The 12313-nt window shown below is 59.7% G+C and overlaps 1 protein-coding gene across 18 annotated transcripts in view; it reads right to left on the bottom strand.

The window, feature by feature from the left end:
- PHRF1 (PHD and ring finger domains 1) overlaps positions 1–12313 on the bottom strand; it is a 39492-nt gene that overhangs the window by 784 nt on the left and 26395 nt on the right. For 4 of the 18 annotated variants that reach the window (XM_074012661.1, XM_074012663.1, XM_005576757.5 and 1 more), the window contains exons 10-17: positions 11033–11160; positions 7472–7653; positions 7048–7167; positions 6203–6357; positions 2132–4768; positions 865–1016; positions 453–713; positions 131–259 (exon numbers count right to left, since the gene is read on the bottom strand). In XM_074012661.1, coding sequence (XP_073868762.1) covers positions 131–259; positions 453–713; positions 865–1016; positions 2132–4768; positions 6203–6357; positions 7048–7167; positions 7472–7653; positions 11033–11160 — 3764 coding nt within the window. Of the gene's footprint in view, positions 1–130; positions 260–452; positions 714–864; positions 1017–2131; positions 4769–6202; positions 6358–7047; positions 7168–7471; positions 7654–9213; positions 9308–11032; positions 11161–12313 lie in introns of those variants that run through there. The other 14 variants (XM_045372452.3, XM_074012668.1, XM_015434216.4 and 11 more) reach the window with 9 other exon arrangements.

Here is a 12313-nt window from a genome sequence, read left to right as displayed (position 1 = left end):
ACAGCCACCTGCCCTGGCTGGCTGACCTCGGACCTGCATTCACGGTCACCCCAAAGTCCGTGTTGACGAGACAGCAGCGACGGGCTGCCCGTGACCCCGAGCCCCACACACAGGCTCGCGCGCAGCCCACCTTCTGCACGGCCTTGCGCAGGATGTCCTTGTACTCCTCCTTGGTCACCTCCCTCTTCTGGTAGAAGGGCTTGATGGCCAGTTTCACCTCCTCCACAGCACGCTCCTGCATGTGCAGCTTCTTCATGTACTAGAGGGGGACAAATGTGTGACGCGGCCAGGCAGGGGCCCTGGAGTCCCTCTGGCCAGAGGCACTGCGGTTCTGGACACCTTTCCAGTTCCGGAGGCACAGGGACTGGCTTCCACCCCTAAATTCAGCCCCGACAATTTTAGTTTCACAATAAGACAGGAACGCGGGGAAAGTGGGAGGAGGCAGGACTCACCTCCTCCTTCTTGGTTTTCTCTGCAGCCAGCCTGGGAGCCGGGGTCTTCTCCTCTGAGTTGCTGGCTGCAGTGGCTTGACTGGCTGGCTCTGAGGCTGGGGTCAGGGCAGTGGGCACTGGGGCCAGGGTCTGTGCTGCCCCACAGCCCACTAGCGGCAGGCTCCCCTGCAGGATGAACTGGACCGTGGGCTGGCTGACCAGCGCACAGGGTGGGATGCTTGAGGGCTGGGCTGGGGCAGGTGGCAGGCTGGGGCTGTAAACCTGGGAAGGACACCTCTGCTGAGCACCGGGCCCTACGGCTGGCAGCTCTGCCCAGGAGCCGTGAGGCCTCAGCCCCAGCCTCGTGTGGCGTGTGTGGCACGGGTGCCAGGCCACTGCCCACAGCCCACAGCCCTCCAGCCCAGGCACCCACCTGAGAGGGGTCTGTGTCTGGGAAACCAGGCTCCGGAAGCACATGACTAGGAAGGGGCAGCTCGGAGAACGCCTGCCTGACCCCTGTGGGGGCCACGTCCTCCACATCCCAGGCTCCTTCTCGGGGCTTCTGTGGCCTGTGAAACAGTGCCCCTGGGGGCCCGACAGACAGGGAGGTGGGTGCTCTGTGCCCGCCCCTGCCCAGAATGCTGTTTCACGGCTGGAAAAATCCAGAAAAGCGCCAGGAGCAAGGACCACAGAGCAGCCCTCAGATCCACCCCCAGCAGCAAGGGAAGGTTGCGAGGTGCGCCAGCTCCTAGCCACTGATCCCCCACCATGACCTGCTCTGCCCGCCTGCAGGAGACCCCCGCACCCACTATCCCAGTCTTCCCTGGCTCCAGAAGCTCCCTGTGGTGCGCAGGACCCTACTCACTCAGGGTTCCTGTTCTCAACATGGGTTGGATTCACTAGGGGCTCTGTCCTCAGCGGGGGCCGGGGCCCTACTCACGGGGGGCTCTGTCCTCAGCGGGGGCCGGGGCCCTACTCACGGGGGGCTCTGTCCTCAGCGGGGGCCGGGCCCTACTCACGGGGGGCTCTGTCCTCAGCGGGGCCCGGGGCCCTACTCACGGGGGGCTCTGTCCTCAGCGGGGGCCGGGCCCTACTCACGGGGCGCTCTGTCCTCAGCGGGGCCCGGGCCCTACTCACGGGGGGCTCTGTCCTCAGCGGGGGCCGGGGCCCTACTCACGGGGCGCTCTGTCCTCAGCGGGGGCCGGGCCCTACTCACGGGGGGCTCTGTCCTCAGCGGGGCCCGGGGCCCTACTCACGGGGGGCTCTGTCCTCAGCGGGGGCCGGGCCCTACTCACGGGGGGCTCTGTCCTCAGCGGGGCCCGGGCCCTACTCACGGGGGGCTCTGTCCTCAGCGGGGGCCGGGGCCCTACTCACGGGGGGCTCTGTCCTCAGCGGGGGCCGGGGCCCTACTCACGGGGGGCTCTGTCCTCAGCGGGGGCCGGGGCCCTACTCACGGGGGGCTCTGTCCTCAGCGGGGGCCGGGGCCCTACTCACGGGGGGCTCTGTCCTCAGCGGGGGCCGGGGCCCTACTCACGGGGGGCTCTGTCCTCAGCGGGGGCCGGGGCCCTACTCACGGGGGGCTCTGTCCTCAGCGGGGGCCGGGGCCCTACTCACGGGGGGCTCTGTCCTCAGCGGGGGCCGGGGCCCTACTCACGGGGGGCTCTGTCCTCAGCGGGGGCCGGGGCCCGGGCCCTACTCACGGGGGGCTCTGTCCTCGGCAGGGGCGCTGCTCTCCGACTCCTGCAGGTTCCAGGTGACGCGCTTCACCAGGGCTCTGGACCGCAGCAGGGGGGTCTGCAAAACCACCTCCTCAGGCCGGGCTGCCTCGTGTGCCCTCCCGCTCACGGAGGGGCCGTCTTCCTTCCCCACAGGCGCCACATCCAGGGCACTGGGCGCCTGAGCCTTCTCAGCCACATCCGGCCTGAGCAGATGTGGCTCCTGGGGGTCCTCTGGCAGGGGTGGGGGCTGTGAAGGGTCTTCATCGTGCATCAGCGACACCTCCCTCTGGATGGCGGCCACGGCCAGGCTGGCTGGGGGCAACGCGGGCTCCGGTGGGAAGTCTCGCTCTGGGGAGGAGTCTGTGCTTTCGGGAGAAGGTGGCGAGCTCATGTCATCGAGCTGGATGAAAACAGCTTCACTTGAGAAATCGTCGAAGACGTGCCCGGCCTCCACGGAGTCGCCATAATCCAGGTCCAGGTCGTCGGGCTCACACTCGGCTGCCACCTCCAGGACAGGGGGGGCCTGCTGGGGGGCCTTGTCTGCCGTAGCCACCTCCACTGAGACATGTGCTTCCCCCAAGGCTGGCGACCTGGTGGGGAGGTCTTCCTGCCCTGGCTCCCCCTGTGCAAGGGGTGCTGGGGAAGCGTCCCTCACAGGCCCCTTCCTCTCTGGGGAATGGGACCGGGGCCTCGGCCGCTTCTCACGGGACCGTGGCCGCCTGTGCTCCCGCGCCCTGCGCTCCAAGCTTGGGGACCGGGACCTCCGCTTCCTCCGGTCTCGGGGCCATGCCACGCTCTCCTTCCTGTCTGGCCGTTCGTGGCTGCGTTCCCTCTGGTGCTTGTGCCTGTGGAGCCTCTCCAGGCTGCTGGTGGGGGAGCACTCCCTTCCCCGAGGCCTGGGCGGCGATCTCCTTTTCTTCTTCTTCCTGCTCTCATAGGGCTCATAGGAAGAACTGCCGGGGCTCCCCGAGCGCGACCGGGACGTCCTCCGGCTGTGGCCCCAGGGGCCCCGCCTGTGCTCCCTGCTCCTGTCCTTGGCTTTCTTCCTCTTAGCTCGTTCTCGGCTGCTGGAGCGGTCGCTGGAGGACCGCCGGCTCTTGGCCTTGGACCGCTGCCTCCTGGGGCGCTCCTCACCCACTGATGGTGACGCTGACCTCGAGCTCCTGTCCCTGGATTCAGAGCGCGTCCCAGAGCGCGTCCGTCGGTGCTCCCTGGCCACCCTCTTCCTCTTGGCCTTCTTCCTGCCGCGGGAGCTGGATGTGGAGCGGGACCGGGAAGGGGGCCTGAGCTCCACCACTCTGTGGGTGGCCGCCTGCGGCATGTCCGGGCTGGGCGGGGCTTCTGGCTGCACGACAGTCACACAGGTCACCGTCCGCTCCTCAGAGCCAAAGAAGGTGCTGCAAGACGCCCCATCCTCCTCGTCCCAGGGCTCCGGCGGGGATGGCCTCCGCACCCGGGCAGCCAGGCCCTGGCTCTCCGCAGGCTCCTCTCGCTCCGTGTCAGAGGCCCCCCGGAGCTGGGACACAGTAGAGGACGGCCCACGAGGGGGCTCAGGCTCTGTCCCAAAGATGCTCTCCACTGTGTAGGAGGTGACGCAGCGCACAGCCTGAACCGTCTGGGCCTTCGGGCTTTTGATGGAGATGGTTCGTGTGATCTCAGAGGGCAGGAGGCCAGGGCCAGACCTCTCGGGGCTGCTGCTCGGGGCGCTAGAGTCGGAGCCGGTGGGGTCAGACGGGTCGTAGACCTCACTCCGCAGCGGCTTCGTCTTCTTGATGGAGAAGAGAGGCGAGGGGTTCTCCTTCCTCTGCTCCTTGCTGTCCACGGGCCGGAACGTGTTACAGAAGCCGGGGCTGGAGAGCTGGCTGGAATGGGCCATGTTTCCAGGAATATTGATCCGGAAGCTCTCAAAGGTCGACCCAACCCCTTTCCCTCTTGATGGTCCCAGCGGGGCCATACTGCCATGGGAGCTGGGGGCTGGGGGCCGGGAGCTGCCTGTGTGCGTGCCGGGCTCCCGGGGGACCCTGCTGCTGGCCTCGCTCTCTGCCCGCGTGCCTCGCCCTGGCTGCCCGGCGCCCTCCCTGCCAGTCAGCCGGCTGATGCAGGCGCTGGGGATCTCGATGCTCTGCCCGTGGGCTGGGGCCGCGCCCCATCTGCCGCCAGCGTCCTCTCTCCTGATCTTTGGTATCCTGGGCAACTCAGAGATGTCTGTTCTTTTGGGCGTGGGTTTCAGGGGAGGCCCTGGCACCGCACGGCGACACGGGGGGTTCGAATCTCTGCTTGAGATCTCAGACGCGGCAGAAGCAAGGGGCAAAGTGTGCTTGTTGGTGCCGTTGAACCGGGGGCTGGGACTCTGTCTGAAGCCAGGTGCGCTCCCATTGGACAAGTTCCGAGCCTGAACCGACCCAGGGGTTGCTGACGAGTCCGGCCTCACCGGTGCGCCCGAGGTGCGGGCGGGGATGCAGGACCTGCCTTGACAGCTTAGCCCTGTGCTCTGTGGCCTGTTTCCTGAGGGGCCTTGGGCTGGGCTCCCTGAGGGCAGTGCTTGGGGCCGCAGGCAGTCCTTAGATCCTTCTTCCCCTCTGGACCGACTGCCTGAGTTTCGCTGAAAAGAAACTGGAGCTAAAAAACAAAAAAGTCAATGGCAATCATTTCCCACCCACTCTTCTTAAATGTCAGTGGTTTAACTTTTATCACAACTGGTTTTCTGTGAGGTCGTGCACTTTAAACTCCCGTTTGCCTGCTGAGGTGGACACCTCGTCTTTCCACACCCGGAGAGCTGCTTCAACAGCCGCTCTGTGGATGACAAAGTACAGGGCCTGAGGCCATTAGGATGCTATTAACCGGGGCAGGGGCAGTTCCCCAGTAGGACATGTTTTTTTTTTTTTTTTCTTTTTTTCTTTTTTTTGAGACGGAGTCTCACTCTGTCGCCCAGGCTGGAGTGCAGTGGCCGGATCTCAGCTCACTGCAAGCTCCGCCTCCCGGGTTCACGCCATTCTCCCGCCTCAGCCTCCCGAGTAACTGGGACTACAGGCGCCCGCCACCTCGCCCGGCTAGTTTTTTGTATTTTTTTTTTTTTTTAGTAGAGACGGGGTTTCACCATGTTAGCCAGGATGGTCTCGATCTCCTGACCTTGTGATCCACCCGTCTCGGCCTCCCAAAGTGCTGGGATTACAGGCTTGAGCCACCGCGCCCGGTCAGGACATGTTCTTTTTTTTTTTTTTGAGACGGAGTCTCGCTCTGTCGCCCAGGCTGGAGTGCAGTGGCCGGATCTCAGCTCACTGCAAGCTCCGCCTCCCGGGTTCACGCCATTCTCCCGCCTCAGCCTCCCGAGTAACTGGGACTACAGGCGCCCGCCACCTCGCCCGGCTAGTTTTTTGTATTTTTTTTTTTTTTTAGTAGAGACGGGGTTTCACCATGTTAGCCAGGATGGTCTCGATCTCCTGACCTTGTGATCCACCCGTCTCGGCCTCCCAAAGTGCTGGGATTACAGGCTTGAGCCACCGCGCCCGGTCAGGACATGTTCTTTTTTTTTTTTTTGAGACGGAGTCTCGCTCTGTCGCCCAGGCTGGAGTGCAGTGGCCGGATCTCAGCTCACTGCAAGCTCCGCCTCCCGGGTTCACGCCATTCTCCTGCCTCAGCCTCCCGAGTAGCTGGGACTATAGGCGCCCGCCACCTCGCCCGGCTAGTTTTTTGTATTTTTTAGTAGAGACAGGGTTTCACCGTGTTAGCCAGGATGGTCTCGATCTCCTGACCTCGTGATCCGCCCGTCTCGGCCTCCCAAAGTGCTGGGATTACAGGCGTGAGCCACCGCGCCCGGCCGACATGTTCTTAACCAGGTACTAGGGGCCGCACTCTGAAGCTGTGGGGCTCGGTAAGAACTCAGAGCTAACTGGGAAACTGCTCAAGAAGGGAAATCAATGGAGAAAAATGGCTGAGGAATAGTCCCCCAACTTCAATTACATCTTCTGTGACTGAGACATGGGCTGAGTGCTGGGAATAGCCTGAGGACCAGCAGCCCACAGAGGAAGGCAGCTGTGGCACGGAGGTGCTCACCCGCCCTCTTGGCGCTGAGGGAGCCATCACGGTGGATGATGATGTCACTGCTGCCCAGCATCAGGAGGCTCTGGCCCGATAGGATACTGCCCAGCAGGTCAGGCACTGGCTCCTCCTCCAAGTCTGGCTCTGGCACCGCAGCAGGGAGATGCCTCCTGTGGGCACAGACCCAAGGCCCTGCCATCACTGCCTCCCACAGCCTGAGGACCGGCACCCAGGCAGAGCCCTGCAGCAGGCAGGAGCCGGGAAGAGTGGGGCTGGGCGGGGCCTGCGCCTCCCCCACAGTCCTGGCTCCGGCTGCTGTTCTAAGAGGTGCCCACCAGGGCCTCCCAGAGGGAGGGAGGGAGCCCCACCCTCCAGCTCTGGCTCCAGGGAAACCAGGTGTTTTTGGGAGAAGTCACCTCTGGTGCCTTTGCCACCCCCAACTCCACCAACGGGCGGGAGGGGCAGACAAGCATCTTTACCTGTTCTGTTGGTTTTGGTCAATTTTTTTTTTGTTCTTGTGGCGAAACAAAAGAACTGGCCAAAAGGTGACCTCTGATAACAGCCTTATTCACCAGAGCCACTGCTCCTGCCCGAGGTGGTGTCCCTGTGCTGGTGGCTCTCAAGCCAGGGTGGGGGACAGAGGGGCCAACCTCGTGGAGCTGCAGCAACTCCAGTCCACGCTCACGGGCAGGCCGTGGCCTCTGACTCACGACAGGCTGCAGCACTGCCTCACGCCAAGAGCCGACTGATAAGCGTGACAGCTGAGGGGGGGTGCTGAGGCCACCCAGGGCCACCCTGGAACCCCCATCCGCTGCCCCACTGCTGCCCTCACCTCCCCAGAAGCCTTTGCTCTCACACACCTGGAAAGCCCCATGGAGACGGGCCTGGCCACGGGCTGGTGGGACTGCAGGGCTGACCGGGACAGAGCCCGTCTCTTGGCACTCAGAGGGGAAAGAGGGTTTGCAGAAAGTTCTTCACTGCTAGAGGGGAGAACACAGGCCAAAGGGAACGGGTGACTCCCAGCTCCCAGAACCCGCAGCCCAGGGAGACGGCACGGACGAGGATGGCCGAGCACTGGCCACGTGGCGGCACGTGTGATTCGGGCCCCGCACCAGACCTCTAAGTTCCACGCTGCCCACCTGCACTGAGTGTGGTGGTGGAGGAATGGTCACCCTCACTCACAAACACAAAACCTAACGCCTCCACATGCACCTCGGGTACCATGCCCACAGCCCCCAGAGAGAGGAGCGGGTGCCCAGGCAGGACCATCACCAGTTCGGTCACCTGTCGAAGGGGTCCAGCTCATAGGGGTCTCCAAACAGAGACAGAGATGCAGCTCCAATATCCGCTCTCAGCAGCCCCAAGGAGGGCTCCACTGGCTTCAACACTGATGGGATGCAGCTGCTGTGAACAGGCCTGCGAAGGCCCAGCGTCCGCGCAATTCGAGAGCGAGTGGTGGCTTCACTCTGAATCCAGTAACAAAGAAAAAGATGAACAGAGAGACGGGGATGGCATCTACGAGGGCTCTGTAAATGCCATGTGAAGGCTTCATCAGCAACAGCGAACACTAGGGCGGGAAAACACTAAGCCAAAGTCAACAGGCTTCGCAGGCACTGATCACTGACAAGCACACCCAGCGCCGCACACGTCGGCTGCGAAGCTCACTGCAGGTTATGAGAGGCTACCGGGGCGCTGCAGTGTCACCATTACGTGGTACTTAGCATTAAGTGAAAACTCACATAGAGGGAAACAAAAAATTCAACTGATGGCTGACAGTAAAACCCCTCGAAGGCCGGGCGCGGTGGCTGACACCTGGAATCCCAGCGTTCTGCAGGCTGAGGCGGGCAGATCATTTGAGGCCAGCTTGAGACCAGCCTGGCCAACATGGCAAAACCATCTCTACTAAAAATACAAAAATTAGCCGGGCGTAGTGGCGGGTGCCTGTCATCCCAGCTACTCAGGAGGCTGAGGCAGCAGAATTGCTTGAACCTGGGAGGCGGAGGCTGCAGTGAGTAGAGATCGCACCGCTGCACTCCAGCCTGGGTGACGGAGCGAGACTCCGTCTCGAAAACAAAAACAAAAACACAAACCAAAAAAACCAAAAAACCTTTGAGAAGAAGACACAAATTTAGATTTTAAGCGCTGTCATTACTCCTAAATTATGAAAACTCCTAAGAGTTACTAGCTATTTCCTTCTGATTGCAGGCACAGCGGACAGAGCAGCCTCCCGCTGTGGCTGGGACAGCACGGCCTGAAGGCAGGCGCCATCCCTCCTGAGGGCAAGCACCCTCAATTGCCACCAGGCCCCCAGGCAGGGGTCCCAGCACACTCTCTGCAGGAGAAGAAAGGACCCACAGCAACGGCACGCAGGCCGGCCGAGGACAAAAAGCTCGGGAGGACGCCCAGGAGTGTTCCGGGCACAGGGATGGAAGAGGTGGTTCCAACCCACGCTCAGGACACCCTGCAAAGCAAAGGGAGAGCCCAGGGGACCAGAGAACTGGGAAACGGCAGGTCCTTATCCAACACCTGGTCATGGCTTTAGCTTCTACTCACTCCAGGAATTCTGTCTGAATGAATAACCAAATGTTCGAATACTCCATTTAAAACTAAAATAAGGGGGCCAGATATGGTGGCTCACACCTGGAATCCCAGCACTTTGGGAGGCCAAGGTGGGCAGATCACCTGAGGTCGGGAGTTCAAGACCAGCCTGACCAACATGGAGAAACCCCCATCTCTACTAAAAATACAAAATTAGCCGGGCGTGGTGGCGCAAGCCTGTAATCCCAGCTATTTGGGAGGCTGAGACAGGAGAACTGCTTGAACTCAGGAGGCCGAGGTTGCAGTGAGCTGAGATCATACCACTGCACTCCAACCTGGGCAACAAGAGTGAAACTGTCTCAAAAACAAAAAAAACTAAAATATAGTTTTATATAAATGTGTACTATATAAGTTTATATTCACTAGGAAATGAATAATAATCTCGAGTATAAATTCACATAAAAATGCAGCAGACTTGGCGCTCACACCTGTAATCCCAGCACTTTTGGGAGGTCGAGGCAGGAGGATTGTTTGAGCTCAGGAGTTCAAGACCAGCTTGGGGAACATAGTGAGACCCCGTCTCTACCAAAAAAAAAAAAAAAAAAATTAGCTGGGTGAGGTGGTGTGAGCCTGTGGTCCCAGCTACTTGAGAGGCTGACGGAGGAGGATCACCTTGGCCTGGGAGGTCAAGGCGGCTACAGTGAGCCAGGATCATGTCACTGCACTCCAGCCTGGGTAACAGAACCAGACTCTGTCTCCGCCCCAACCTAAAACAAACAAAAACACTTTTTGAGGCTGAGGTGGACAAACTGCTTAAGCCCAGGAGTTTAAGACCAGCCTGGGCAACATGGCGAACCCCTGTGTCTACAAAAAATACGAAAATTAGCTGGGCATGGTGGGCTGTCCCAGCTACTCAGGAAGGATCACCTGGGCCTGGGGAGGCCAAGACTGCAGTGAGCTGGGATTGCGCCACTGTACTTCAGCCTGGGCCACAGAGTGATACAGTCTCAAAAAACAAAACAAAGGCCGGGCGCGGTGGCTCACGCCTGTAATCCCAGCAGTTTGGGGGGCCGAGGCGGACAGATCACAAGGTCAGGAGGTTCAAGACCAGCCTGACCAACATGGTGAAACCCTGTCTCTACTAAAAATACAAAAATTAGCTGGGCTTGGTGGCGCATGCGTATAATCCCAGCTACTCAGGAGGCTGAGGCAGGAGAATCGCTTGAACCCGGGAGGTGGAGGTTGCAGTGAGCCGAGATCGCACCACTGCACTCAAGCCCAGGGACAGAGCGAGACTCCATCTCAAAAAACAAAAACAAACAAACAAACAAAAAGATCCAGCAAACACTTGAACAATGGCTGCAACTCAGTTTTTGTTTTGTTTTGTTTTTTTGAGGTAGACTTTTTCTCTCGTCTCCCAGGCTGGAGTGCAGTGGCGCCATCTCGGCTCACTGCAACCTCTGCCTCCTGGGGTTCAAGTGATTTTCCTGCCTCAGCCTCCTGAGGCTGGGACTACAGGTTCCTGCCACCACACTCGGCTAATTTTTAGTCTTTTTGGTCGAGATGGGGTTTTAGCATGTTGGCCAGGCTGGTCTTGAACTCCTGACCTCAGGTGATCTGTCTGCCTCGGCCCCCTCAAAGTGCTGGGATCACAGGCGTGAGCCACTGCACCCAGCCGCAATTCAAGTTTTTATATATTAAGGTGTTTTAAATATGCAGTCCGAGGAGGTTATGCATTTAGTCCCGGTTTGAGCATCACAAACATGCACACAAATGACACACCCCCCTCCGCCCCATAAACACAGACAATAATTAGGGATCAACTAAAAATAAATATTAAATGTCTGGTCCATGATTTCGGATGAAAGGGGCCTGGGACAACGAAGGCCACGATGTAGACCAAGAAGGCTGCCCCCAGGGCCCAGCGAGCGTGGGTCAGAGGAGGTGGACGGGGCCTGTCAGACACGGCTTGTGTCACTCCTCAAAGCCAGGCTGGCCAGGTCTGCCTGAAACCCACAACTGCTCCCAGGGGCCTCTGCCAGAGGGGCTTGCACTGGCCTGGCTCACACCGGGATGGATGGCTTCAGGAAGGTTCCTGGGGGACACACGACCGGCCCTCAGCCCCTCCGTGTGCCTTAGGAAACAGCTGGCCTCAAGCCCATCTTCAGTCTGTGTTACAGAAACGTTCATTTCCATCAGCAAATCGCTGAGTAAATACAGAGAAGCAGTGACGATGACGATCCCCGCTCCGTAACCGCGAGGGTGCTGAGGCCGGCGGAGGCTCAGGCGCTGCCACCCAACGCTCACCTTTACCTTCTTCCCTTTTCTCTTCTTCACTCGATGTTGGCGTTTCTTAGATCTTGTCGCTGAGCCCTTACTTTTTGCGGATGGTCCGGACGGGGTTTTCTTTCTTCCCGGCACTTTCTTCCGTCTTCCTAAGGAGAAGAGGTTGAAGTCTGTGCTTACCTGTGCTGGGCCCTCCCCACCCCATTCCTGCGAGTCCAGCCCAGAGGACGGAGCCCAGGAGCCGGCACAGCAGGACGACAAGCACTGCCTTGCATTTTTTTTTTTTCTTTTTTTTGAGACAGGCTCTTGCTCTGTCACGCAGGCTGGAGTGCAGTGGCATGATCTCAGCTCACAGCAGGCTCAAACTCCTGGGCTCAAGTGATTCTCCTGCCTCAGCCTCCCAAGCAGCTTGAACTACGGGCATGCACCACCGTGCCCAGATCATTGTCTTTATAGATAGGGCTCACCATGTCGCCCAAGCTGGTCTCTGGGCTCCAGCAATCCTCCTGCCTCAGCCTCCTAAAGAGCTAGGATTACAGGTGTGAGCCACTGCCCCTGCCCAGATTTTTTTTTTTTGACATGGAGCCTTGCTCTGTCACCAAGGCTGAAGTACACTGGTGTGATCTTGGCTCACTGCAACCTCTGCCTCCCGGGTTCAAGCAATTCTTCTGCCTCAGCCTCCCGAGTACCTGGGATTACAGGCGCCCGCCACCACGCCCGGCTAATTTTTGTATTTTTTTTTTTTGGAGACGGAGTCTCACTCACTCTGTCGCCCAGGCTGGAGTGCAGTGGCGCAATCTCAGCTCACTGCAAGCTCCACCTCCCAGGTTCATGCCATTCTCCTGCCTCAGCCTCTTGAGTAGGTGGGACTACAGGTGCCCGCCACCATGTCTAGCTAATTTTTTGTATTTTTAGTAGAGATGGGGTTTCACCGTGTTAGCCAGGATTGTCTCAATCTTCTGACCTCGTGATCCACCCACCTTGGCCTCCCAAAGTGCTGGGATTACAGGCGCGAGCCACTGCGCCCAGCCCTAAAGTTTTTTAAAAGGAGAAATAAACCATATATTTGTATATATATTTTTGGAGACAAAGACTCACTCTCTCAACCAGGCTGGACTGCAGTGGCGCCATCTCAAACTCCTGGCCTCAAGCTATCCACCTGCCCCAGCCTCCCAGAGTGCTGGGATTACAGACTACTCAGGAGGCTGAGGCACCACAACTGCTTGAGCCTGGGAGGCAGAGGTTGCAGTGAGCTGAGATCACGCCACTGCACTCCAGCCTGGGCAAGATGAAATCCTGTCT

This window comes from Macaca fascicularis, chromosome 14, assembly GCF_037993035.2.
Source record: "Macaca fascicularis isolate 582-1 chromosome 14, T2T-MFA8v1.1".
Classification (NCBI taxonomy): Eukaryota; Metazoa; Chordata; class Mammalia; order Primates; family Cercopithecidae; genus Macaca; species Macaca fascicularis.
Note: the sequence above shows the minus strand (reverse complement) of the source record. Positions and strands in the feature narration are given on the sequence as shown.